This window comes from Spea bombifrons, chromosome 5, assembly GCF_027358695.1.
Source record: "Spea bombifrons isolate aSpeBom1 chromosome 5, aSpeBom1.2.pri, whole genome shotgun sequence".
Lineage (NCBI taxonomy): Eukaryota > Metazoa > Chordata > Amphibia > Anura > Pelobatidae > Spea > Spea bombifrons.
Window position 1 is genome coordinate 74,437,116 of NC_071091.1, and position 27,925 is coordinate 74,465,040.

At 38.8% G+C, this 27,925-nt stretch overlaps 1 protein-coding gene across 3 annotated transcripts in view; it reads right to left on the bottom strand.

The window, feature by feature from the left end:
• Nucleotides 1-4,556: 4,556 nt before the first annotated feature.
• The window catches only part of LDLRAD4 (low density lipoprotein receptor class A domain containing 4), a 150,796-nt gene continuing 127,427 nt past the window's right edge, over nt 4,557-27,925 (bottom strand). The window contains exons 1-4 of one of the 3 annotated variants that reach the window (XM_053468013.1): nt 17,241-18,121; nt 11,709-11,863; nt 7,116-7,169; nt 4,557-6,683 (exon numbers count right to left, since the gene is read on the bottom strand). In XM_053468013.1, the coding sequence (XP_053323988.1) occupies nt 6,144-6,683; nt 7,116-7,169; nt 11,709-11,863; nt 17,241-17,310 (819 nt within the window). In that variant the 5' untranslated portion in view covers nt 17,311-18,121 and the 3' untranslated portion in view covers nt 4,557-6,143. Of the gene's footprint in view, nt 6,684-7,115; nt 7,170-11,708; nt 11,864-15,810; nt 16,000-17,240; nt 18,122-27,925 lie in introns of those variants that run through there. The other 2 variants (XM_053468012.1, XM_053468011.1) reach the window with 2 other exon arrangements.

Genomic DNA, 27,925 nt, shown 5'->3' on the forward strand with positions numbered 1-27,925 from the left:
AAAGAAATAATAAAGGGAGGGCCCAATAAGGGAAAGTCGAGGAATGAGAACAAGACACGTTCTGCTTCCAACAGTACTTGGGCACAGTTTTAGACAACTTAACTTGTCTAGACAGTGTATACGAAAGCACTAATTTTAGTGCGCCCTTCGCGCTGCTGACGGGGCAGCACCGTGCAATACATCAGGAATGATCACAATCCTTCGCAATTTGATTACTGGTGATGTCACTTCACTAAGATAAAGGGAATTTTCTCAGATTTAAAGATGGCATTTTAAAAAGAATCATCTGAAAGTCTTAGAGCAAACACTTAATGAGTCAATTTAAAAAAAATAAAAAATAAAAGAGCATTGTTAGAGAATTACAAACAAGTGCTAAGTTTATTCATGTTAAGTGCTTCTAGTAAGTGCTGTGAGTGATGTCATCTTAAATGGTTAACAACCCTTGCAGCTTTTCAGTACTTACGCAGCCTAAGTAATTGTATCTAATGTATAATGTGGAAGTTCCTATAGAGTCTAAATCTTTTTAAGTGCCAAAGCAACATTTTCATCCCTCTGGTTTCCAAAGATTTAAAGAGAGACATTTTGCCTCCAATGAACCTTAATGATTAAATGATGATGCTAGGCGATTATATATATATATTATTCCTAGGTAGAGATATCTTCTTATTACGTTTGGTAACTTTGTATGGTAGGTTTCTAGAGAATAGTTTCCATTCTTTTTCAACTATGATTTCCTTTCATTAGCACGCAAGGCTCTTTAAAACAGGTCAACAGGTACACCCGCTAAGAGAAAACAAACGACACTTTTGTTAGCATGTCACTCAATAAGAGGTGAAGAAATTGTCGCCTATGACAAGTGTGCATGTGTATTTACAATTATAACTCTTACAGTGTGGGAAAGCGGATAGATTGTGGTTTTTATCTTGACCACAAAACAGCTTAAGTACTCCACATTCAGGGGATAATAAAACCATCATGATGGAGGGCACATTAGCAAAAAATGAGGCATTTTAAATTGTACCTGACAGCATCAATAAATTCTGTGCTGCCAGAATTCCTTATCCCGCAGCAATCATTTCAAGCAAACGCCTACATTAAAAACGCTACAAATTTATAGGGAGGTTTCTTCCGTATTAAAGTAGTAGGAAATTATAATATTTCTCCAAGGGGTTACTTCACTAAACATGAGTTGCTTTGAGTTCAAACTTCTTAAATGGACTTTACTATACATTACAAATGGTCAAGCCTAGCGAGTTTCTCATGCGTCGAGACGTACGTTTGGCTCTGTATAATATCCAGTGAGCGACTTGAGGAAATCTCTTCCCGTTACATATTGGCCTTTTCTGCAGCTCAACAAAATTGGCCCTTCTTAACGCATAGTTAAACTGGTGAAAGGTTTCATCGTAGATGCAAACTCCTGGCTTAGTCAATACAACATCAAAAGACCATGTCAAAAATAGGTCACGGTGCAGCAACGACGACGACAATAAACAGCTAAGCGCGATTAGAAAAGGTACACTTTAACATAGTTTTCAACTGAACAAATCAGCTTACTTCCCATGGAGTATACTCAGGGGGTTAATACATAATGATTTCAGTGGGGTCAACAATATCTTAATATTTTACATACGCATTAAAAAATCAAACACTGGCGCATGAGATTTATACAGATATTCAAATCAGACGGTGTTTCTTCTTAATACCATGAAGGCAAGAATCAGAGTATGTCCTGAAAAGGCTGCAACAATAACACTGGTCCAAAAAATCTTTACTAGCACGGACTGAAAGAGTCAAATCATGTTGGAATAAATAATAATAAAAAAAAATATTCAGACGAGCCTCCACAAGGATGATAAAAACCTGTTATCTAAAAACGCAGATTTGCCCGCCCCCCCCATGTTATATTGACATTTGATAGGAAAATAAAATACATAGATTTCTGTCATTTGAACTTGTTTGTTTGCAAATCTTACAAAAAAGACTAGTGACATGTTAGGCATTTCACAAAATCTATGCCATTTCTGTTAAAATTGGTATCAGCTATACATTATATTACAGTATTAACAATGGATATTTTTGTTCTACCCATTGGGTAGGATATGTGCATAATATATTCAAGTTATATACAGCATCTTAGCAAAAAAAAATTTTTGTTTACAGAAGTAAGACATAATGAAAAGCTCAACTTAAGAATAAGCACCGTACACAAGCGAGGCACAGGCGAGCGTGAGGGGAAAGCACACAAAATGGCTTCCTGTTTTCAGACTGCACAACTTGACATGTCATTTGAACAAACATGCAAATTTCTTTTACACGATACATCACAGCACAAAAACATATATATATCATATTCATATAAAATGCACAGTTTGGGAAAAGAAGAAGCATGTAATATCGGTGTCACAATTCTACCACTTACTAAATTATTTGAAGAATCATCATGGGTCAAAGAAGCAGCAGAATAGCCAGTAGCATAATCATACCAAACACCTTTTAACATTTTGCACTGAAAAACAATGCAAATGCTATAGAATAGTTTGACTGTATACTACATATAAAAAAAAAACAAACAGATAATATATTGAAGCTGTTTTTATGCCGTTCCTATTTTTTTTTTGCAGGGGTTCTCCATTGTCACAGTGTAAGTGGCTTATTGTACTCATATACTGAGGAAGCTAAGCTGAGGATGATCAGAGCAGGTAAATGGCGGGAAAAATATAAAAAGTCACAATCGACTCAAAATAATAGGAATAAAGGACAAGGGCAATGTTAAAATAAGTTGTATATGAATATGAATGAAGGAGTAAGGGCATTGAAGAGAAAAGGGAACTAGAAAGAAAACAAAATGAAATAGGAACGATTATAAACCGTTTGAGTCTCCAGTGAGTGAGAAGCGCTCTGCTCATATCTCTTGCACTCTAAAAAATGGGAATCACATGCCAACATGAAGCATTACATTAAAAGGTCTGAGTGTATTTATACAGTAGATAAAGCCAGATTGGAGCAGAAGACCCCAAATCGGTGCATCATGTATCCCTCTTCAGCTAGCAGTTGGTTTCTTTGGCAGTGAAATGGTTTGAAAAGCCCTTCATTAAATTGTTAACTTTGATTATTTAAAACAGTAATGAAAAATGACGTGATTCATCAAACTTTCGGTTAGGAGCTCAGAAATCCAACAAATATCATTTTTTTGCTTTTTGTGCTTTTACAGCTGTAGAAATCAGTCTGCAATGTTGAATTCAGAGTGACCAAAAAAACAAGTAATTGGATGGAAGATGTTTCGACTATTTGCCAGGATTTGTATTTATTTCCATCGTCTGAGGCTTAATCATCTTAAGTCCAATATCTAAATGTGGTTTAATTTACTAAGCTAGGAGTTTGGAGACGACACAAAATATTCAAATGTTACGAATGCTGTTAATTACAATTAGTTATTATGTTAGTGGGAAGGATAGCATTTTACATAAGGGCAGATGTCTTTCTTCTCAAGACAAAAAAAACCAGGACATCACATTTTAAACCATTAAACCTTATTGAAATGAGATTTTGTCTTTAAAAGGGGACTTGCAGGTGAATTGAGGTTATATGAAACATTTCAACTCACCAACTTTTATATGCATTATGAAGGGACAATGAGTGAGAGATTCTACCAGACCTAACTTTGCATTACGCAAGGATAACTCAGCCCTACTTACAGGAAAACTCTTATTACATAGCAAAGTTTGTGCCATGAAATGGTCACTTCAACCATCTAAAATTCACAAAATCTCCATTCCTGTTTCCTAGTAGCAAATACATTCTCCATTGCACACGTTTACAATAAACCAAGGTGTAAACTGAATTGTTACACAACAAATAGTTTCAAGACTACCACAGCTACTACAAGATGTCTCTTTTAAATTTTTTAAGACAATGGGTCTGACTTACTACCCTGGGAGAGGACAAAACTAATCTGTAAAGGACTGAACTCACTGGTTGCCAACCATCGATGGTTATAAGGTGCTACACATTCAAACAGTAAATGCCCAGAATATCATCCAACGTTGACTTATCACAGTCTGTTGAACACACAGTGGGACATTCAGAGTTCTCAGTGGACTTAGTGTGTCTGTCTCTTCAGGACAACAGAGCACAGATGAGTAAGAAGCCTGTGATACATAACAGTTAGTGGTGCCAAGAAATATTTCTAATTGACTGTTATATATAACTAAGGGGTCGCATACCAAAGACACGTTCAGGGGCAATAAAGTTAGTAGACCTTATTGCCCATCTGAATGAGCCATAAAAAGCCAGTTGCTAAACTACAATTACTTCCAAATCACTTAAATATTATGGTTGTTTAGAGGTGGGTCTCTTCCCTCTTGTGAGATGTGCAGAACTGTCATATTGAGACTACACTCGAATAAGACCACCTGAGCTGAGATGGGTACATGTTCTGTAAGGCTGTATGATTTCACAGTAGAAGAATGACTCCAACAAGCCCCAGTCATTTATGGTAGGCGCAGAAAATAATCTAGTTTCAGAGTTAATAAAATTGCAGTTTACTGCATACTGTCTTGTTTTGTAACTTGGTTTTAATGCAATAACATACTAGATTATAAAAATACATTATAAAATTAGAAGAGATTTGCACGTGGTCACACATTATATTGAGTGTTCACAATAATATTCTGTGTATCCATAGACATCTTCAAAATTAAGATTCTGGATATTTATTCAATGCCTCTGTCCATTAGACGGTTCCTAAAACATATAATCAGGTTTCTAAAATGAGATGATGAGAAGATCAGCTTTGTTAAAGCACACAATGAGTGTACCAAAGTCATTATGAATTGTCCAGAGGTTTAGTAATAGGCGCAATCGAGCAAACAGCACTGTTGACCAAAATATGTATGAGGTCAACACGGTTATTATGGAAGTTCTGGAGTTCACTGAAGTGCAGTTTTACCTTAAAAACAATTATTGGGAACATAACCAATCACGTTCTAGTTGTATAATAAATATGTACAGTATATGAAATGTCAGAACCAAAATACTCAAAAATAGCCATCTTCCACCCAAAAACTCATATCAGGAAAACTATGATGGAGATTTTTGGGCTTTGTTGGTCAAAGTAGGAAATGGCACCTTTTACAATTAGTTACAGGAGTCCACTAAGCTGGGCAGGGTAAAAACAGTCCTCTGGCCATTAGGCTACAACTCCTTAAAGGCTGACTGGCAGACCTGGGAACTTCCAAGGGTAATGGGAGCAGCTTTGTGTTGGGATCGGGGTAGCAACATGAGGGGTGCAGATATCCTTAAATTAGCTAGTAGTATGATGGGAAGTGGGCATGGCCAAATGTCACATCCCTGCCCAGGGGTAAAAAGGAAGGTGACCCGAAGTTGCAAGGAGAGCAATGCTTCACTTGGAGACTCCAGGTTAATCCTGAAGAGTTCCTAAGTATCCTTACTGGGAATACTAGAACTTCTAGCCCCAAAACAATCAGATAACTGCTGTTGCCCTGCCTAGGTATAGTGCATATGGGGAACCTTGTACCCCAAGGAAAACAAACCATTGTGTGTTTGCAAGTTCTTTAAAACTGGGCAGTTCACAAACCAGTATTTTCACAATAAAAAAACAACATTCCCTCATAAACATCACAATTAGTTAGTGCAACTTCTCTACTCTCCCTAAACATGGCTTATTGCATTCACACCTTGCATTCACCTAATCCATCCAACTTCATACATTGGCACTCAATAAAAAGGAATATGGATTAATAGAAAATAATTAACACTTAAATTGTCGCCATCAGAAGAAAAGAAAAAAAAAAACTGGCCATCTTCCGAATCATTCACTTGGTAAATTAACACTTTTGTGTCACTGCCATATGCAAATATAAAAAGAGGCTCTGCAAGCTTGAGTTTTGTGCCTTTAAATAACTGAAATATGGTAAGATAAAAAAAAAATCCTCCTTAACAACTATTCTAGGTCCAACAGAAAGGAAGTGTGTCCGAATGCTATCCGAATGAACATACAGTAAAATATGCATTTGGTTTAACTAAATTGTACCACTGGAAACTGATCCGCTCTCTATCCCTGGGCTCAGGAGGCAGCGGGTGTACTTTGATCACTATTTCCTTGGCTTCAGGTACATAAGGATTCAGACGAGGTCCCCTTGCGGCTTGTCTTTTCCGTTTACTGAAACTATTGTGCTCTCTGAAGCGTTCTTTTGAAAATGAAGTCTACCTCTTTGAGATGAAGGAGATGAGTTATTTTGCTGGTGGTGGAAATAAGATGACCCTGGATAATGTCCCATAACTTCATTGTATGTTGGCGGGGGGCCTTCCATTCTGCCATTGCTGCTGTAGCTGGTTGCACTGATACCCGAATTGCTGCTCGGAGGGCAAGGTCCCCCATTGTACATTGAAATATCTATTAAATCGCTGTCAAAAATGGTTCTGTTTGGAGGTGCTCTGACTGATTCTCGGTTCAGTTCCATTTGCTGCTCTGGGTCCCGCAACTGCAGCGTGCACGGCCCCTGGTAGGGCGGAGGCTCTTCCCCATCAGAGAGAGAGATGGTGGGTGGAAGGTCAATCTCGTGCTGTACATAAGGATAAGTTGGCTGGAAGCGGCTAAAACGGTCTCTCTGCATAAAGGAAGGTGCTGTGAATCGCTCTCTTGACCTTGGTGCATACATGATCTAAGAGTAAAAAGAAGTATCACTGGAAAGCTTTGCAGTCAAAATGCATCAATAGTTACAAACAGACTTTCTGCATTCTTAAAAATTAATAGGTAAACTGAGAAATGGATCATGGGCATCTGAATCATTTTCAGTTACTTTCACACAAAGGCACGTATTGTGGTAGGTGATAGGTCATACATTCATTAATGAATGCACGGATGTGATTGAATAAGCAAAATAAACATTAGACAACTTCTACTATAAATGTCAATTCCGGTATAATGAATGAACAAGTATCTCCATGACATTTACATTGTCCTGCCATCATAGTAACCATGTGAAGCACTGATGTAACCAGCAAGTAAAGATAAGATTCATTATTAAACAGATTTATGAAATGGCGGACAACCTTGAGAACTGTGTATAAATTATCAGTAAAAGGTGCCATACCTCTGAACCACCTTGTCGTGATACCATGCTATCTGAAGGCCACAAACACGCCTCCTAAGAGAAACGATGGAGATGGAAGGTTAGTTGCAGTTGTCATCACTTACTGAAATATAGACTCTTCATTACCACAATTTTCCATTTCCAAAAAAATTCCAAGTGATCAAAAATACAGAACTAGAAACCGTTAGGCAAGGAAAATCATTAAGGCTCTGGGGAGTTGTGCTAGGTCAACATCAGTAAATGCTGCATTCCTTACATTTTAAGTCAGTGTCAAGAATAAAAATGTCTTCTTTTCAATAACAAAAACTATTAAAATATGTTTGCTGGTGTAGGATCTATGAATTGTTTCTCTTAAAGCAGGGCTGCACAACTTCAGTCCTCAAATGTCGCAAACAGGCCCCCGATTTACCAGCTTTGCCCAGAGGCATCTCAATTTATAATTAAACTGCTATTCAGGCAAGGATACACAGAATTCCTGGCCTATTTGTAGCTCTTGAGGACTGATGTTCTATAGCATTACCACTGTTTAAAGTGAAAGTTGGGGTATTGTCCAGCTATTAGCTTTTTTTGTCTCTAAAATGAAAAGATTCATCTTTTAATAACTGCTAACAGGGTTTAATTCCATTTGTATTAGCAATCCGGGGATGACTAACTGCTTCATATGAGATTCAATTTAACAATGGGTTCTGAAATAGGAACAGTATATAAGAATGATATGGAGCATTACATGTACATGTCAATTAAGCGGGTTTTTTTCTATGTCACACCTTAATATGGCAGAATATATTAGCCCTTTACAAATTAGATTTAAAGATGCGCTGTCCTTTAAAGCCCTGCTCCCCGACCATTTTTCCTTGACGTCAGTGTGCAGTCCTGGCCGCGTCCCGCAAGGGAAGGCTCCGGGTAGCCGGAGCCCAGAAGTTCCCAAGTATGCCCATCACTTAATCAAATATATATATAGTGAGGGCGTAAATTGTTGGCACTATATAGATAAAAGATAATAACAAAAATTACAAGTATTTAAAAACCAAGAGAAATAATTTGTTAAAGGCTCACTGTTGGCTTTTTCCATCAATGCACTTGATGAACCTAATCTACAAAACCACCACAATGAATAGTACCAGGAACACTGTTTTGAGTCATCTACAGCATATCACACATACCAATGGCCAACATAAGGCCTTGTCCCATTTTTTCAACTCCTGTATCGCTGGGAGGAATAGCCTAAATCGGTTCCAATCCCTACCAGGTTTAGCTTGAAATGCCAAAAGGCACATACTGACAGATTCAGAACCTCATGAGTATTATGTAATAAATACATGCAGATGATACAAATGACCAGCAGATGGCACCAGAGTTACACGGATTAACAACATGTAAACACCTGTAACCGTTCCAAGTTGCGAATGGCAAGAGAGTATGTGGCCATGATGGATGTGTCCTTGCAGACTGAGGCTGAATCCTTCACAATAAATTAAATTATTTCCTGCCAGGGGCATTGCTTCAGTAAGGTAAAAGCGACAGCTAAACTTATACAGTCATCCCAGTTTAGATGACACTGTGTATTACTTTGTGTCTATGGTTTATATTTCCTTTTTAATGCCCTTAACCATGAAGTCATTTGAGATGACCAATTCCTAATAGGAGAGATTTGTCACTTTAGATGTTCTACTGGACGGCAGACAGTGCCTCCAGCAGGTCAAACTTAGAAACGTTATGCTAAGGACATGCCAAAGGCAATATAGGCAAACCACCCCTGCTAATCCATTTAGGTGATTTTCCAAGACCTAACTTCGTCAGGCACATGTGGGTTCAATACAACCAATTTTTTGTTATTTTAATACATATTTTTGTAGGCACAATAACCTCAAGTTCATATGGAGGGGTATTCCATCACATTTACCCCACCACAACTCGTGTTCTGTGCGCTTCACGTATTGCGCTAAGCCTCAGGCAGTAAGCCAGTACCCAACTTCATGCTGATGAGTCTCATTAAGGATGAAACAGCTGTCCATAAGGGGTTTGCTTCTCTGCCTTTTGGCTAAGATCAAGTGTAGTACCTTAGTGGATGAGGGGAAAACTTGGTCCTCTGGCTTAAAGCCCAAGGTGGCTTTTTTGAGCACCCAGCGCAGTCCTGGGCGCACTCAACATTGCATCACTGTTGGTGAGGAGCAAATAAGTGCACCGAGAGTAGTCGGCTTGCTACACCTCACTCCATGATTCTTTGACCCTTACAGGCTTGGAATATGAAGACTTTCGACACTGTTCACGGATTGAGCACTACGCCGCAGCGAAGCTGGACACCAGCTTTTTCGATGGGATAGATGGTGGATCCGACTCTCCTGCAGGCCCTTTGGCCGGGGAGGGAACAAAGACAGGGCATATCCCTACGGGGAGTGCACTGTAAGAAGATTCACGGGGGTTCAGGCTTCTGCTGCGGCTCTTAACTGAGCACACCGAGCACCCTCACAGAGAAGCACGGCTGGCTTCAAGAAAAAAAAACAGCTGTCCATAGGGGGCTATCTGGCTTCTGCCCCTTTGTCTCGAGCTCTGTCTTAAGGCTGTCTAGTACAGCGTACATTTACTCCAAGGGGTCCATGTTTAAAGTAGATATAGAGGCAAAAAGGTGATCATTGTTAACCTAATATTTACACATGCCTACCTAGAATTCCTTGCAGTGGTGGCAGCACTACAAGATTTCTGTGCGAACAGCAAGTCTTCTGCTTGTCCGGTGGTTGCAAATTAGTTTTTAATAATGCCTCTGGTACCCCAATAATTTCAAGCACACCAAGTATAACATTATAATAATGAAAAACATCCACAGAACAAATTCCGGCACAAGACTGTGCAGTTATTCAGTTCTTGTTACTGAGTCATGGTGTTTAAATATATATAGCAGCATAGGCTTGAATTGGAGCTAGCCAAAAGGACCAGTTAAAAAACATCTTTAGATCACATTTTAGATCAATGGGTTTTTGTATTCAAATAATTCTGACTCAATTCAGAAGAGGCCTTATCACCATAACTGAGAACTCTCTGGGTTTGCCTGGAGACTCTGGGAGAAGCGCCAGTTCTCAGGGTCAACACCCAAATCATCTGGGTCACGGGACCGGAGTCCTAACATGCCCCACTCCTCACCCATTTCCCCTTAAAATGGGGGTGTTTCCCACAACATCAATGGGACCTCCCACCAACATCAGCAGCCAGTTGTGGCCGTGTCCCGCAAGGTTAGGCTTTGGGTACCCGGAGCCCACAAGTTCCAAGGCATGCCCTAACACCGTAGTGACAAATTTAGCATTCCTGCTGACCTGACCATTACTTTCATTGTTTTAAGAAAACTTTTCAAATGCATGCACACTGAATAAGCCATCTTTTTTCAGGTGCACCATGAGGTGAAAAAAGGTATTGCAAGTAAACAAATGGAGGTCTGGCAATCTTAATATCAGAACAAAAGTGTGGGCCCCTGGTAAAACACACAGATAACCGGGGAGAGGACACACTGAATCTTAGTTACATTCCCTATATTTCATGATAGCGTTAACAAAACTTTTTTTACGATTAAATTCTCTGACACAAAAAGGGGACGACATCATGTCCTGAAATGCCCGACTGAAAGATAGGACTTCCACAACAATGGAAGCCCTAGAGCAGGAGAAAGACCTAGTGCATCCTCTAATGAAAACTGACTATCACTCGAAGCAATGCCTCTCTCTGTGCCCACAGTACACAGACGCGATGTTCACTCAGCTGTCTGGGTCATACGTGACACATGCCTCCTATCACGGCACAGCAAAGTGGAACCTCGCTGCCAGCAGAGTACATTGTCAAGAAGAGAGCGTCCTCTAATCTTTACACTGGCAAAACAAAGCCGCTAGAGAGACAGCAGGACAAAATAAGTGATTAAGCAAGGGATAGATGCTGTTTTCTGGATTTCGGGAACTTCTATGCTTGGGGACTATGAAATACCTGCAACTGAAACCATATTTCCAAGTGTGGAAAAATCTGGGTCCTTCTACAAGAAGGATTTTATGTTGAACGGTTTAAAAAAAAATAGAACATTAAAAGGCCAATGTCATCCAAGGCAGCCTAAAATACTCTGGATTTATGACTACCAACTAGTTAACCCATTAAGCTATTTAGACGAAAACTATACAATAGTGTCTCCAATGTGTGAGACATCTGGATTGTCTGTGTGGTCAGTACCTGTGAGTCTAACTATACCTTTAATATGGCTTATCGGTGCAAGTGAATTAGATAACTGCAATTGTCTAAGGGCATACATATTGTATACAAGGATACTTTATGGAAAATACATTGAGCCAGCTCTAGGTTATCTTTTAGTATAGGCGAAGAATAAGTGAAGGTCTAGTCGATCTGTATGTTTGCTGGCACAAATAAGCAATGTAATATTTTTAAAATGTGCTGAATCTAGGACAGAACCAGTAGAGAAACCTAAAGTTGTTTGGACTTTTCCTGGACATTTTTTTATGGCTAAAAGTGTCGCTAAAAACTTTATGTAAGACCGTTCCACAATCCATCACTCCAGAAGCGTCCCAAATAGTGTTGTGTGTGAGGAAAACAAAAGGAACTTACTGGTTGTAATGTCTCCTCTTGTCTTCTGCTTTGGCTTTGTCTGTTAATGAAGGACCACGTCGATAGTTTATAGTGATTCAGAAGACATATAATCACCACGACCATCACTGTTATGACCACAATTATGAGGATTATCTGGACAAACTCCAGCTCAGCTGTAAACAAACAAACAAAAATATATGCTGTTAGCACATCGTATGAAAGGTTGACACACAGATACATATTCAACATAAAGTATACCGGTCATGCATTTCGGAGGGCGTTATAAAACTGCTTGCAAATTACATTTCAGGTGGTCCTGTGTATGCTAAAGCTTGACTAATTAAAACAACTGGAAATAATGCAATTGCTGATCCAATGGCCCATAGCACTAAACCAGCATTTGCTAAAGTTTGTGCTGAACATCTAATATTGTAGTAATATTCTCTTTAACTAGCATGAGCTCAGAAATGTTTGCCAACATATACACGAGCAGATGTCTTCCATTACTTTCCAAACATCTTGCAAACTTTTAAGGAACATTGCACATTACAGAAATATTCTGCCAATTATATTTCTGTTAATTAGTTAGACAGAAGCTGCCAACATCTCCAAATGCAATGGCATTTGTCTGTATGAAATTATATGATACAATATCCAGTGTTTCGATTGTAAAAACACCAACGTAAACAAAAAAATACGCATAAACCATGCATAGGTATCAACATTTACACAAAAGGCACAAAACATTACATATACCGTATTTGCTTGGTGTACACTTCAAAATCAACATTTAGTCGAGTTTGTAATAATAATTTAAGCCTACTTGGAAGATGGGGACTTGCGATCAAACATGGTTTCTAGAAGATTTACAACCAAGGAACCGATGTAGCAGTGGAGAATGAATTGACGGTTATAGTAGGTCTCAACCTTTACTCTAAATCAAAAAAAATTCAAACTTTTACACCTCATCTTGGTAGTCTCCCACCATATGTGCCATATCTAGCATGTGTCACTCTTTTTGCGGGACATTCTCTTTTTAGTGACCCAAATCTCTCAGATCGTTTTTTTTTTTTTTTAGGTGTTCAGAAAATATATAAGGTGTCGGAGCACCCACAGCCCTAAAAGTTAAAATATTTTGCGTATAACAGCATAAAACATAAGTTAAATTGTGTAAATAAAATGAATCATTTATCTTATTGACCTATATAAATGGGGAGCAAATGTACACCGTAGACAGCCTTTAAACTGGTGTGTTTGCCAGTTTCAAATGACGGACCGGGCATACAAAGGGTAAGCTTTAGAGCCTAAAACACTTAATAGGTATATTTTCAGTCCCTTTTTTGGTCAACCCTTGGAATGCTATACATATTTCAGTGCAAGGTGACCCATCAATCTGGACTACGTTGAAAAAGCTCTAGATGGCCCATGTAAATAGCCGAGTATCAGCTATGAAACCACACAGTGGCCCAAAGCAAGTCTAGTGACTCCTTAAGGGAAGCTAGTACAGTGTCTTTCACCAGTGAGCACACAAAGAACTTGTGGGAAAGCAATTGTCCAGTCTGGAATACTAACTTAAAAGTCTGCCAAACAAAGAGAAAGGACAAAATACGTAGAATGCCAAAAACAGCCAGTTCACAGAAATATCAAAAGTTTGGCTTTGCATAAATTTCTATGAACAAAAATAACCAGAAAGATCAGCGTGAGGAAATACTACACTTTGCTGCCAGTTCCTATTAGGACACTAGAGCAAACAAAAGAGCAAAGCAGGTCATAGTGACTACGTGAGGACAAATGAATGAAGGCGCTGGAGAACCAGCTAACGTGGGCTATAGGAACATACAATACCACGTTCAGACACCAGACAGTAAACTGTATGGGAAAGTCTTAATGTTTAATGCAGGACTTTATGTATGAATGAGCTGCCACAACATAAAACGCAACCAATAGAACAAAACAAGAAAGAAACAGTAGACAGAAGAATACTGTGCAGAAGAGCTTACAGTCTGGAATGGAGAACATAGCAACAAATGAAACAATATCCTCTATTGCTTCGGTTCAAACACGGCCAGCCCTAGGTTCACATGACCCCAGTGTGCAAATTATTTTGCAAGTAGTAGTGTTATTGCACTGGGTAATAGCAATTCTGTGTTACTATTAAGTTAAAGTTTTGTTAAGTTAATGAAAGCAACAGTCTAGTGCCCAAAACTGTTTTTTAATTCACATAGGAGTCTGTTTTGCATGGCCACTAATGCATTAGTATGCAAACGTCTTGCACGTATCCTTTATTGAAATGACTTATTCAGCGAAATGTATGTATGCTATCAAAACACCCATGTCCAAGTGACAAACATATTATTGTCTACCTAATGACTAGAATGGGAGTTCTACTGAGCATGTGTAAGAAGCATACTGCGGTATTACAAAATAATGCTTGCGCCAATTTTCATGCCGTAAAATGCACAAAAATACAAGCTAAATGATCTCCAGTATGCATTTTGCATGCAAATAGGGGTTAAGGGGTCTTTACATATTATTAGTATATAGCTGTTGGGCTTATTCCCTAAATAGCAACCGAAACACTGTTAACTACATAGTGAATAAACGGTGATAACACTCCATTTTCTTTTATTGCTGAACGAGATGATGGATTTAGCACCACGTTGTTTGGCTCCATCTGTCACAGCCCAAAAACACCCACCACACATACAAATTAGAATAAGGCCTGCTTCTAGTCACTATTAGACACTACAAATTAGACTGATTGTAGTCACTAAGTCCTGACTTACATATACGATTTCCAACTTTCTTTCACAACACAGGAACTCAGAATACTTTTCTCAACCTAAGTAAAATATATATATATATATATATATATATATATATACACATATACATTATATATATATATATATATATATGCAAAGTTGCAGGCTGAGCAGGGATTACAGTATATCAGGAAAAAAGTTATTTCGTATATCACTTAAACAGGAGCTAGAGAAAAACAAACATTACTAGAAAGATGGAAAGGTTGTGCTGGTCCCCATCTGACCTACATAATATTGGTACAGAAGACAGCAAGGATCAAATAGACATCCGTGATTATACCCTACAACTTAAAAACTGAAGTCAGCTAGTCAAGTTACGTGGCTTTGTAAACGTTTCACATTCTACTGAGGGGATTTCCAATTGCTTCAAATAGCAGACAGCTATTGTCATAGCCATGGCTGTGCATCTAATAGCAATTTTAGGAGAGGTGACACTAACACCACCAGACTGGGCAGTTGTTTAGGGCTCCTTCTGGTCTAAGCGGTCACCTCATAGGATATTGGGGGAGTGAAACGTAGATCCACATAAAAGTGCAATGCCTCATAAAACATGGCAGAACTAGTACTTTCATCATCTGCATTAAAGACGGGGCCACTCTAAAGCTTTTTGCTAAAGGCCCCTAAAAGCTAGAACTGTCCCTGCTTACTAGGTTGAGTACAGTTACAAGCAGGAGCTATAATAAAAACTGGGTTCCATATACAAAATATGTACCAAAATGTGCACTTGCTTTGTGAACTCACCTTTACAATTGGTTATATAACTTTAGTAATATTTCTGAATTTTTTCCTCATACCACTAAAACTGAAAAGTATCTCCATTTTATCTGGAAACTAAACCCTCAATCTTACTTTTGCACACTAAATATGTATTAGATTTTTTTAAAGTATTCTGGTGATCCATTGTCTACATTTCCTACTACTCCTTTTTGTTAACAGTTCCATTTTCACTTTTGATATCTCCCTAAAGAGACATTTAACTAAGAAACAAAAATAAAACTTAATAACCAGTTAGATTATTTGATTATTTAACTATTAGACTACGGTGTTACATAATTTAAAAGGCCAAGCATAAATGAAAAGAATGCTTGGTAGAGCTATACGTTTTCTTGAAAGTTACAAAATATCACAGGGCGGAAAAAAGGAAAGCAATTGCTTTAATGTGTTTAGAAACACATATTTGCCCGTGACTACTTTACTTTGTCTTATCATTCAACTCTGGGCAGTCACACAAAAAAAGTACAGTGCACTCAGTCTTTCCTAGAACGCAGAGTTCACGGGGACGAAATGCCACTTACATATGTGCCAAGAGCACCCTCTTCTTGTAAATTTACCAAGGCTCGGGGGAGGATTCTCTGAAGAGGCAGGCACATCCGTTCTCTGAATTAGCATTCAAACATCAAAGCGTTCCATCAAGCTGAAGTCTGGAAAATGTGCTGTAAATTTCCAACTAAAACTCACTATGTGAGAGTATGAACTGTGGCAAGCAATAAAACCACCAACAGCACAACGTTCTTCTGTGATGATATCATATGTTCCACAAATATATTAATCTGTCTCAAAGGTGTACAAGCCTAACGAAACCCCAGAGAGAAATACGGACGTTTACATTAACTGTTCCAAATTATGACCTACAGTACTGAAATGACACAGAGATCTAGGGATCATTATAGATGGGATTAATTTAAGATTTAATGCTTCCTTATGAAAGGGTTGGTGGGTTTACGTTGGACCCTTTGTAAACCATTACGATCATTTAACCTGGAATGTCCTAACATGCCTCTGATGTTAAGTCTTTAGACTGTAAGCCCACCATTCTTGCCATAAACTTTATATGAAAGTGTTGTAAGTCTACATGGCAAGCTCCCACACTCCGCGACTCTATCTGTAAGTGTAAATGTGTATTTGTCAATCACTCCATATTTAAATTCTACAGCGCTGTGGAATATGTCAGCACTAAACAAGTAATTTTTTTAAAAAAAAGTATAACAAAACTAGAACTGTCAGACTAAGACACAGATACACTAAAGAGCGCCATAATCGCAAGTTTACCATCTTGCAATCATTTACTTCAAACCCACCTCATACAAAAAAAAACCTCACCTTATTACTAGGTCACTCGGAGACCACAAGGAATGGAACCATTTCACATAGTTTAAGATTTCAAAGGTGGGGGCTCTTAGTTAGTGCTAGAATGTGAGAGAGGAAATAACCCCATTCTAGTTCTGTCCTGATTATACCATAAGGTTTCAAAACGGTAAAAGAAAGAGCATACAGAGTGCATTTCACAATCCCAAACTCCATCTGAACTCAAACTCAAAGAGCGTGAATCAGGATTGGATTGAAACCTCGAAGTACAGTAGGGAAAGCTCACATCTGTAGAGCAAAAATACTTTTTTTTCCTCTAAAAGTAGAGAACGAACATTATTTATCATAAATCAAACAGAAGTAAAGTTTCCATACTAAATGTTTTTTAAACGTATTTTTGTTTAATGCGAGGGCAATGACTGTGGGTTAATTTTATCTACCTGGTTGCGTTGCCTCTGCCTGAAGTTTCTGAAGAAGCTTCTTAAGTATACCTTGAAGCAGATGCAAACTTATGAGACTCCTTTTTTTTATAAACATAACGTCAAAGAAAAGACTCTAAGGGGTACAGAGTCTGGATGATTAGGTTAACAGTAAGGACATAAACCTACAGTAGGAAAACTGTACAGCAAAAAAGGAATACCTTTCACTAAGAAAAGATCGTTTAATCCAGCATCGTTCAATGTTGTATCGTTGAGGCGATCACTGGACATAATCAGATCCTGTGGATAATAGCATGTATGCAGCCAAAGCACCTCAACTTCTGTACTCAATGCATTCCACTCTGCCTAGGGGTCGATCCGGTGAAGAAACGCTACAGTTAACTCTCGTGCCTCGTTCTTCCGAAGCTCCTTTTTCCGCTTTATTTTCTGTCGGCAGGTCCCAGGTGCAAGACGCAAAAGAAAAGAAAACCAAAACACTGTGGCTTAGACAGCAGACTGCGGCTTCCAATTATCTGCAGCCATCAGGAGAAAGCTACAGGCACTGTGGCAGGAAACCGGTCTTGTTGTGGAAAAAGATAACAAAAATGCAGGCTCATATCCTCGGGCTGTCTACAGCAAACCGTCAGCTGTTTAGCAACATTTACCAAAGAGAGGGAGAGAAACGCTTAAACAAACGCAGAGAGAAACAGATCGTAAAAGGCTGTAATCATCCAGTTTCGTCAAATTTCTACGCAGGAAAAGCTCGGTGGGGGGGGAAAAGTAGCAGTGTGACTGCAGATTTCTTGGCTGTCGTCGCTCTCGAAATCCACTTCAACTTTAGAAGCTTAAGAAACAAAAAAACAGAGAGGGGAAGACAAAAGCACTCCTCGAGAAACGCATTGCTTTCTGCTGTGCCGTCTGCTCGCTCTGCCGGGGAGAGGTTGACACTTGCAGAGGGGGCCTCTAATTCTTCCGCATTTCTGGTACAAGGCACGATGTGCGTCATTCCAGAGTCGAAACTCTTTACCCACTACTTTAGTCAAGACTCTGTCTGATGCTTGCTGACAACCCCCATCTCTTTCCTCCCTCCTCTCTCGCTCCCTTTGCCAAACATCTCCAACTGCTGGCAGCTTCTCACACATGCTCTCTAAGCCAGCCCTGCATTGGAAAAAAAAGTGGAAGTCACAGCTGCATTGACGGACAGATTTATGCTAAACTGAACTGGTTAAGAATGAAAACAGCCACAAAAACATACCACGGACCGATGTCTGCACAAGAACCAGGAGAGTATTATCGTCAGGCACTTAAGATGCTTATTAACAGCTTCTATTAAACTTTTCACTAGTTTGACTCGTCTGCAACACCATTCAGTTGCCCTGAACTTGTTCTGCTCATTTTATAAAGTTTGCACAAAACTGCTAGGCCTGCGATGCATGACTTATTTTAATGGCGAATACAGGACGTTCTGCTTGGATGGTTAACACACTTAAAAATACGGTTACAAAGTATTTGTGGAACAGGTAATTATAGCCTTATGCTAAAGAAGGTACTACTAAAACCGATAAATAGACAGTGTGTACATTGAGTAATAAGTGTATAGGGGTTTCTGCTCTAGGGCTACCCCTATACCTCTCATGCTGAGGGGTGCGCTTTGTGTCCTCTGCTGGTCTCCTTTGTATGATGTCGTACCTAACACTCTGCATTAGGTTGCGGGGAAAACTTACAATGAAGGTCTGTACTGACCTCCGCAGACCATCTGGGCTGGTTTTGTGCGGTATATCTGATCCATCGATCAGATGGTTCTACTAGTGCATCAACAAAACAGGTAGACACACAATTGTTTTAAAACTGTCACAACTACAAATTAGCAAAACCCATCCTTTTAGTGACTTCATACTACTGCATAGAGGTTTAATCCAGCATCCATACATAATGGCTGGAGGAAAGAAGGTTTCTACACCAGCACAGACAGGGGTTCTTTACAGTAAGAGCGGTGAGATTATGGAACTCTCTGCCAGAGGAAGTGGTAATGGTAAACTCAATAAAAGAGTTCAAAAGGAGCCTGGACGTGTTTCTTGAAAGCAATAATATTACAAGTTATGGATATTAGATTAATAGGGATAGAACGTTGATCCAAGGATTTATTCTGCCATATTTGGAGTCGGGAAGGAATTTTCCCCTTGGTATGGGGCAATTGGCATCTGCTTCATAAGGGTTTTTTGCCTTCCTCTGGATCAACACAGTAGGGACACAATATGTATATAGGTTGAACTTGATGGACTTTGGTCTTTTTTCAACCTTATGAACTATGTTACTATGTAACCCCTCCCCCAACTTTAGAAATGGCCAAATCAGGATGCTTTCATTTGGCGAGTGCAGTCAGATGTGAGGCTTTATAAAAACCTTTAAAACTTAAATTCAGGTAGTAACCATGTATAATACAGCCCCTCTCTGTTGACATGATTTTTTCGGCCTGCGTCTTAAGCTCTCGCCAGCATCGGTCACTCTGCTTACTACCCAACCACCACACCTGGTTTCCGAAAGCGGGCTTAGTGGGAAGGTGTCTTAAAGGTGAACTGTCCGACTTAAAACAGGATGGTTTGGAGTTGTGTCAACACGCTCTGTAGGTTGTTCATCTAGAGAACACTTAGCTTTGCTCATTTCACTTGATGGAAGGTTACCGGGCTGGAGTGGCACAGACAGCTGCCCACAGGTTTTAGTCTTGAACCCTGCTGCTAGGACAGAATGCAATGTCTGCGCATGAGCAGCAGACCCAGCAGTGAAGCCTCCCAAGAGATGGGCAGTAGCTTCCCCTTTAAAAAAACAGACTTTTAAAGTGTTTTGTGACATGTTGTAAAGCGAGTTGCATCTCTTCTGCACCTTGATTGACTATGCTTTGATGTGCGCTTGCATGTCATTTAAGTATGTCTAACCCTTATTCTTCTTAAATATAATTAACGGTACTAGGGCTAAGATCTGAACACTGTCAGAAATTATACTAGACAGTGTAGGAGCAATTTGTTTGTAAGCATAGAATATTAAAAGTGTTTTTTTACACAATGGTTAACTTTTTTATTGCACATTGTTATCAAAAGAGCTGCCAAGTTTCGCCTGGAATTAAACACTGATCTATAGTTCAACAATTAGACTTCCTTCATACTTTAACAACCTGATTTCCTCAAAGCTATTAACACATACGGTTATTGAGAACACACCAAAGAAAAAAAATAGCAACAAAGGGAAAGGAACAGACTATTTGATGAATTTGTGTCCGAGTAAAAGTGCCATAGTTGTGCAATGAAAATGCCAAAAGCCATAAAAGCTGCCAAAAATAACATAGCTTGGTCTACGCATTTGTTTGTTTTATATTCTAGTCTATGGTATGGCACAACGCATGGTTTGTACAAGGAGAGCTAATGCATATATCTTAAAGGTTTTCATATAACTTGTAAAGAGCCATCTGTTTTGAGATTTTGGGCCTCGTAGTCAAACTCCTGGTTTGTTCCTAAGTTGAGACAAGATAAAAGACTTTTGAACAAATGCCAAATAGTTAAACCAAACCGAATAAGTTGTTTTTAATCAGGGGAGCACAATGTAACATGTCTCTTCGCACTTCCTTTTTAGCCCAGCGTAAACAGGAAGTATGTGTCTTCCTCCAGACAAACTAAAAGAAAACAGCCAATGTAACCGTTACCTTTCACAGAAGGAATATTTTTTTTTTTGGGTGTGATTATTGTGAATACAACATTCTTATATTTCCAGGGCCAGATGATCTTTTAAATAGAAAATGATAAACGTTTTTGGCTGACATTCCCAAAATGTCCAGCAGATGGCACCTTGAATGTAACATGTCAAAATTTGTAAAGAAATGCAAAGTTATTATAAGAATGATAATATAAGTCTCTGTAGGGGTTAGTATTAGCAATAGCATATTTGCATACTCCACTATTGTATCTGTCTATTAAAAAATAAAATTAGGTCAAACCGCTATTATCCCATATTATACAGGGGTCTCCCTGTTGTACAGCGCTCCAAAAAATGCTAGATCACTCATTAATTGCTAAAAACAATAAAAACTGTGTTAACAGTGAGACAATTTGGCAAACTATAAATCTTTTCCTTGCATAAAGGAGAAGAACACATGGATAGGTAAAAAAGATCTTGTTTTGCAAGAAACTGAGATTTCTGCTATGTGAGCCCTATGACTTGTGCAGGAAAGCAAAAGCGCACTGCAATGACACGCAGACACCCACCAGATCTATTAATATAACTCAACCAGTTAAACCATTGTTCTAGAGGCATGAGTAATTTCTGTAGTGATGCACTGTTAGCGAGGATAAACAGCGCACACAATAAGAAAGGAAAAAGGAAACCTTCTGTGACATTGGTCTATTGTTGCTGTGTGCCCTGACAGATACCCCGAGACTGATGGCAGACAATGAAAGCCTCAATAACATAAACAAGCACTTCATCTTCTGCCTCTGAGTATGACATGCCTCTGATGTCTAAGCCAAGCTACTTCTTCCACCACATTCATTTATTTCTTGCTTTAATTCTGTTTGAAGCCATTCTTTCTCAAACAGATTTTCAGTTACAAAGTATAACACAATTAAAAGGCTCAATTTAGCCATGTTTTCACGTGCTTAATACATATTAGAGTCCATTTTGCATGGATTCCAATGCATTTTACTGCACGCAAATCCATGCAGGCATTCTTTAGTTATTTGAGATGGAAAAGGAGACGTCTGTTCCATACGAAAGGTTGACGCATTCTTATGTACCTTTACTGCACATGCGCAGTTGCACTCCCATGCTAACCAAAAGGGTGCTGAGCTTATGTTATCTTAACACTGATGTTTAGCAAGCACACATGCAATTAGCTGCTGAATGCTACTGAGCATGTGCAGGAAGTATGCTTCCTGCTTACACTTCCTGTTGCCCGTTTTCTCAATCCCAGTTGCCTGGCTAATTGGGATAGAATGTGGCGTTACAACTCCACTCACCCATATGACTAACTTTGCCCGTGTAACACCCCACTGGGACGGTCTGGTACAACCTGGGTGCCATCAAGAAACAACAAGCTGCGGGAGCATGGATAGACCTACATGTCACTACCCCACCACATATCCAGAGAGCAAGGGCTGCTGTGAAACATTAAAAGTCCAAGATGACTTCTTAAAATAGTAGGAAAGACTTGGAATTATCAAGCACATGGGGCCCTAACTTCTGTTATTTTAACTTTTTAACATCATTACATACATCTGATATTTTATTATTCTGGAAGTAGGAAGCATCTGCTGAACACAGCCTTCCTGGTAAACATTACACTTACCAATAACACAAAAGAATCTACTGAATGAAATATATGTATTTTTTCCCTTCATTTCCTGTTAGATAATAACGCTTAATTATATGTTATTTTCTTATGAAACCACTTAAGGTATTAGCACAAAACTTGCTACTGTTGTCCAACGAGACAATATTCATACATGTTCTCCATTAATGGAAAACACAATTTCACTACCAAAGTGGACTGCACCCATACTCATACACATTTCACTTATAAGAAATAGATTCCGACCCCGAAATCCTAATGGGATTTGAAAACTTTTTTCCAGCAATGAAAGCTCCATAAAACAAAACATGAATTTCTAAATTATCCTACCAAAAAGCTAAAGGGAAGAAAAAGATAGATATATTTTTTGCTATCACCACCAGATGAATATGGGACAGGCAGGGGGAAGCACCAGGTCTCAGCAGGAGTCAATGCGGGTTTGAACCAGCAACCCTACATATGGTAGGTATTACACCTAACATTTGTGCCAGGTGGCTTTTGGGTCACTGGACTCTGCCTCTTCATGGACATATGACGTCTACCTGCTCCTGTCGCATCTGTCCCTCATTCTTTTAATCAATAGCCTATATAAGCTGGGCATCGTGAGGCGTCGGATTCTTTCTACTTCAGTAACCTGTGGGGCCTACCCGATATCTACTCTCTAGTCTAGAATTTGTATCCATCAGCTCCTAAGTTGCACAGACAGCAAAGACTCTTCACCATCCTGATTAGCCCATAATTGTTGCATCAATATGAATTGCATGTCATCACGACATGCAAACTACATTACCCAAGATGAAGAGAGAAAACAACACAGCACAAATATGGGCAAATAACCCTATAGAGCTGCTAAAGAGGAGAATTTAGAAAAAACGTGGCTAACATAGCCACGTTTTTTCTAAATTCTCCTCTTTAGCAAGTCCCATGAAAGACCATCAAGCTGCTTACACCTAATGAGGCAAATTTAATACAGCATGCGTGGCTACCAAGTTCTGTCCTTCGCCATTGCTTTTTAAACAACCAGCTTAAGCTTTTCAAATGAATCAGACACAACATTTACAATCCGATACTTAGAATAGTTAAAAATGGCATTGAGCAGACGAGAGAAAATAGCTTTGGGTCAATAACTGCACATCCAGACATTAAAAAGCTAAGATGTGTGACATGGTTCGTCCCTGTTTTATATTCTTCTGCAATCTCTGCAGAGAAGAGAATGAACGAACAGACAAAGACCTACAAAGAACCTGAAATAATCAAAAACCATTGTTCGCAGAACAATACATTACATGATTGCTTTGCAAAGTGAATTGTGAACACTTATTAAACTTGGAACAGCAAGTATTATACTCTTTTCTTAAAAATAAAAAACTCAACTCTGCTAACTTATTTTTAGAAGAACATATTTTTATGGTGATGAAAAGTTAAGAAATGATGGGTGTCAGGATGATTGAACAGCCACACTAAGAGAACCTGTTGCCTGTGCATCTTACAATTTTGTAGATAGGTAGGTGGCTGCAAGTCAAGCAAATCTGCCACAACCCAGTCAGGGCTGTAGCCATCCTCTGCTCAGCTTACAGTCGTCAATGAGCGCTATGTAATAGACTATTGTAGAATGACATACAAAGCCGGGTAGTTCTTAAGGCCAAAGCCAGACTGAGATCTAGTAAGTGGCACTTTTACAAGAGGCATGTGAATGTATGCAATGATTTTCTTATTTGCATTATTTGATATGAAAATGGTTTTATTGCAATAAAAATAAATAAGAAACATGGTTATGATTTCTAATACCGGTACTTTTATTATGGCCTGTGGCTGAGGCAGCAAATTCCAGATTGCTTTAAATGGTTCCCTTAAAATAAACAAAGATGTATCAGTTATTATATGAAACGAGCTACCATTTCAATAGAGGACCCCTTGATACTAGTCTATTTATTATTACACTAAAGGTCAGTTTAATGAATTCCAAGTTTATTTATCAAGGAGATATCTGGTTAGAAATGTGTTCATGACCTTGGTATTGAGTAAGTAGCCTCGACGCTTTCCAAAGAGAACGGGCGCAGGGTACAGTACATGAAAGAACCATCACGGCTCTGCAGAATAAGCACACTTTGGGAAAGAGAAATAAGGAAGTGGAATTATTTGGCTGGTGATTCAGAGAACATTCTTGTAGTTCTTAATACAGACCCTTGTCTATATATCCCAGCTGGAAGCTAGACAACACAGTGATAACAAAAATCAAGAAAAACATTATGAGGAAAGAATACAAAGACGCCATCAAGAAACAACAAATAGGAAAAAAACATCTTAAAATTTAGAAAGTGGTATGTACGCACATCAAAACAGAATATACCTTGATCACAAGTGGAAAAAAACTGTCTAGTCCAAAAAATGCCCAATTGCCTTTCAGATATCTTTGAAAATGCTTTAAAATACCCAGCTCTGTGATAACAAAAGTAATCTTTTATCATAAAAAGCTTTATAATCTGCTGTTTTATCCAGTGGGCAATGTGGAATGGAGCAGTTAGAACAGTGCGACTACTACAAAGTAAGGATTGAATACACCAATTGTCTACCATGTTTCTACATTACTGAGAATACTAATTCAGAACTCTAGTTTAAGCCAGATTTTTAACTCAAAGCTTTTCACAACTGTCACTAAAACCAGTGCCCAGGGTGAAGTTTTAATTTTACTTACAGAGCCGGATCGATATCATCCCTAGGCATTATAAGATCCCCTACATGCACCAATTAAAATGTACTCAAGCAAAAATATGTTATGGGTAAGATTTGGCCTGCCATAAAAAACCTGGGATAAATAACATTTGGTCATGCTCATTTGAGTTCTGCACCACTTCTCTGGAAAAACACCTTCAATAGTGGGCAACTGGTATCTCTCCAGCTGCTGTCGTACTAGAACTTCTGCGATTCTCAGTTAGCCTCTGGATGCTTAAGTCTGTCTAAAAAAGCCAGAGAGTTACCAGTTAACTACAGTCTGCTGTATGCTTTACCAGCTGGTGACATCTGTGATCAGGTTGGCTAAAGAGAAGCCTTAGTTGGGAAGGTTAACTGAGCTAGCCACATAACTGGTATATAAAAAGCATTCAAACACTTTATTGTTATCCTGAACTGGGTAAACCATATTTTGTGTGTCTTGTAGAAAACGGGCTGTAAGGCTGTGCTAGCCTCAAGGCTGTGTAAGGCTGTGCTAGCCTCAAGGCTGTGTAAGGCTGTGCTAGCCTCTAGCCTCAATGCCCTGGAGGATGAATCTTCTCTCCAGCCCTCAGTGTACGAAATCATATCCCGACACTCCAGGAGCTAGGCTGGTAGGGAGAGTACACTGTACATTCTTGTATTTCTTTTACAGTTTTTACATAAAACCACACTCTGCTCCTGGGCATTACATACTGTATATACTGTATTTCTAAAGAATAATGCATTGTTCCATGTTTATTTGTATGCTTATTTATTGCATTTGTCTAAATTCCGACACAAATGTATAATGACCTTCATAGGGAACTGAAATGGGCCTGCTTAGGGCTAAGTAATCAGATCACTCATTTTATACTGTATGTGGCATGTGGCTTACTCAGTAATCTGATCTCATGGATTCATGAATGGCTTATAAAACTAAAATTGTAAATGTTAGCCTTCATATCCATTTATCATTCAGAATTCCTCTTGCTGAAAAGTGCATCAATGGCTGAAAAGCCCATAGTACAAAAACTATGTTTTAGTACAAAAAGTGATTTTTTTTTTTTTTTTACCGAGTATGGTTTTCAAATGCACCAGTATATAAACTTTCTGCATAACATCATCAACCTGGCTTACTGCTTAAAGTGGATCTGTCACGTTCCTCCTGCTATATATACTATTATATATATATATATATATATATATATATATATATATATATATATATATATAAATAAAATAAAACATATGCATATGCCATAGAAATTCTGTTTTTCAAATCATTATTCTTCTCTATTAACTGTTAAACTGTTCCCTTTAATTCTGAGTGTTTTCATTTTATCCATGTTAATAAGTGAGTGGTAACTGGAATATTTTACACAAAACACATGTTTAACTTTTCCTGTGCCCAATTGAGTCCCACTGTAATATGTTTTTCACTTCAACCCAAACAGTTAATTCAATCTGCTACTTGTTCTTTATAGTTCCGTGTTTACAGCGTCCCCAGTTTGATGTGTCTGTTCCCATAGACACTGTCAAACAAAGATACAAACACTGCATTCACCGCTGAGCTTATGTCACCTCCTCTAACCTTCACACACCTGTCGACACACAGCAAACCTGCAAGCGAAGGACCTTAACACACAAACTCCAGACAAGTCTAGACGTTCAGGTGAAGAACCCTTGGACTTCTCAGATTCAACGGGGAGGGGTGCAACTTGCAAGCTGTGGCTCAGACTGGCTAAACACATACACCACCTGCCAAAGAGTTTAACATCTACCTGAAAGTGGATAGTCCCCTAATCAGATTAAGCCTAGCAGACAAACACACCTAATATAAAACTTCCACTCCCAAACTAATTCCTTAACCAGTTCAGGGAGCCTGCAATAAGCAGCTTTCCGGCTTGCAAAGCAAACATTTGTAACAGACAGTGAATTTGTTCCTGGCTAATTTTTTACTACAGATTGTGTCTGTTTTACTAGATGCCCAAAAATCGACCAGCTCAATCTCTTAGTAGATATTGAACAATGAGAACTCCCCCTATGTCCACTTGGCTTAAAATAACATATCATATGCACTTGCCAGGTGATTCAGCTGAGGGAGAGTATAAAAATGTAAAGAATAGACATGCAAACTTTTTCGGGCGAACAAATTTTGTTCCCTGCCCACTCGGTTCTGACAAAAATTCAGGGGGATTTTTCATGCTCATACTCTCTGAATGTTTCCCTACCTTCTCTGCCAACCACGTTGGCATCTTCTTCTTCACCTTCTTTCTTCTATATTCTCCCTTCTCTATTCTATCTTTAATCCTTAATCTTTTTTCATCCGCATTTTCACAGACATAACTCAGCAACTTCCCCGATTGGAGGATTGGGAGAGGACGTCACCACATGCGGCGCTATATTGCCCTCGGTTGAATCTTTCAGTGACATCCTCTCCCAAAGTTGTACGAATCCGAATACACAAGTCTGCTAAAGAAGCCCCCTCTCAGATGAACTCTCCAGCAGAGACCATCAGAGAAAGATTGGTCGCAAAATATAGTTTACTTAAAAGCACTGTGTTTGCCATGTTCGGCTGAATTTAAGACTTTTCTAACAAAATGCAGTATTAGAAACACCATTCCCAGAAAATAATTCTGTTATTAATACGTTTTTGCCTCGCTTGTCACATGACACAAAAAGTGAAAGGCTGATAGCACTGATATTTTGAACTAATAGAATTCAAATGATCAATTTAAAGTGATCTATAAAATGCTTTATTATATCAGACATATAATTTCCTGTATGGTAAATTATCATTTCAATAAAAATGTTTACACAAAACATAAGATTTTGTTAAAGCATTACCGGCTTTGGATTTTATGCTAGATGTATGGTTTA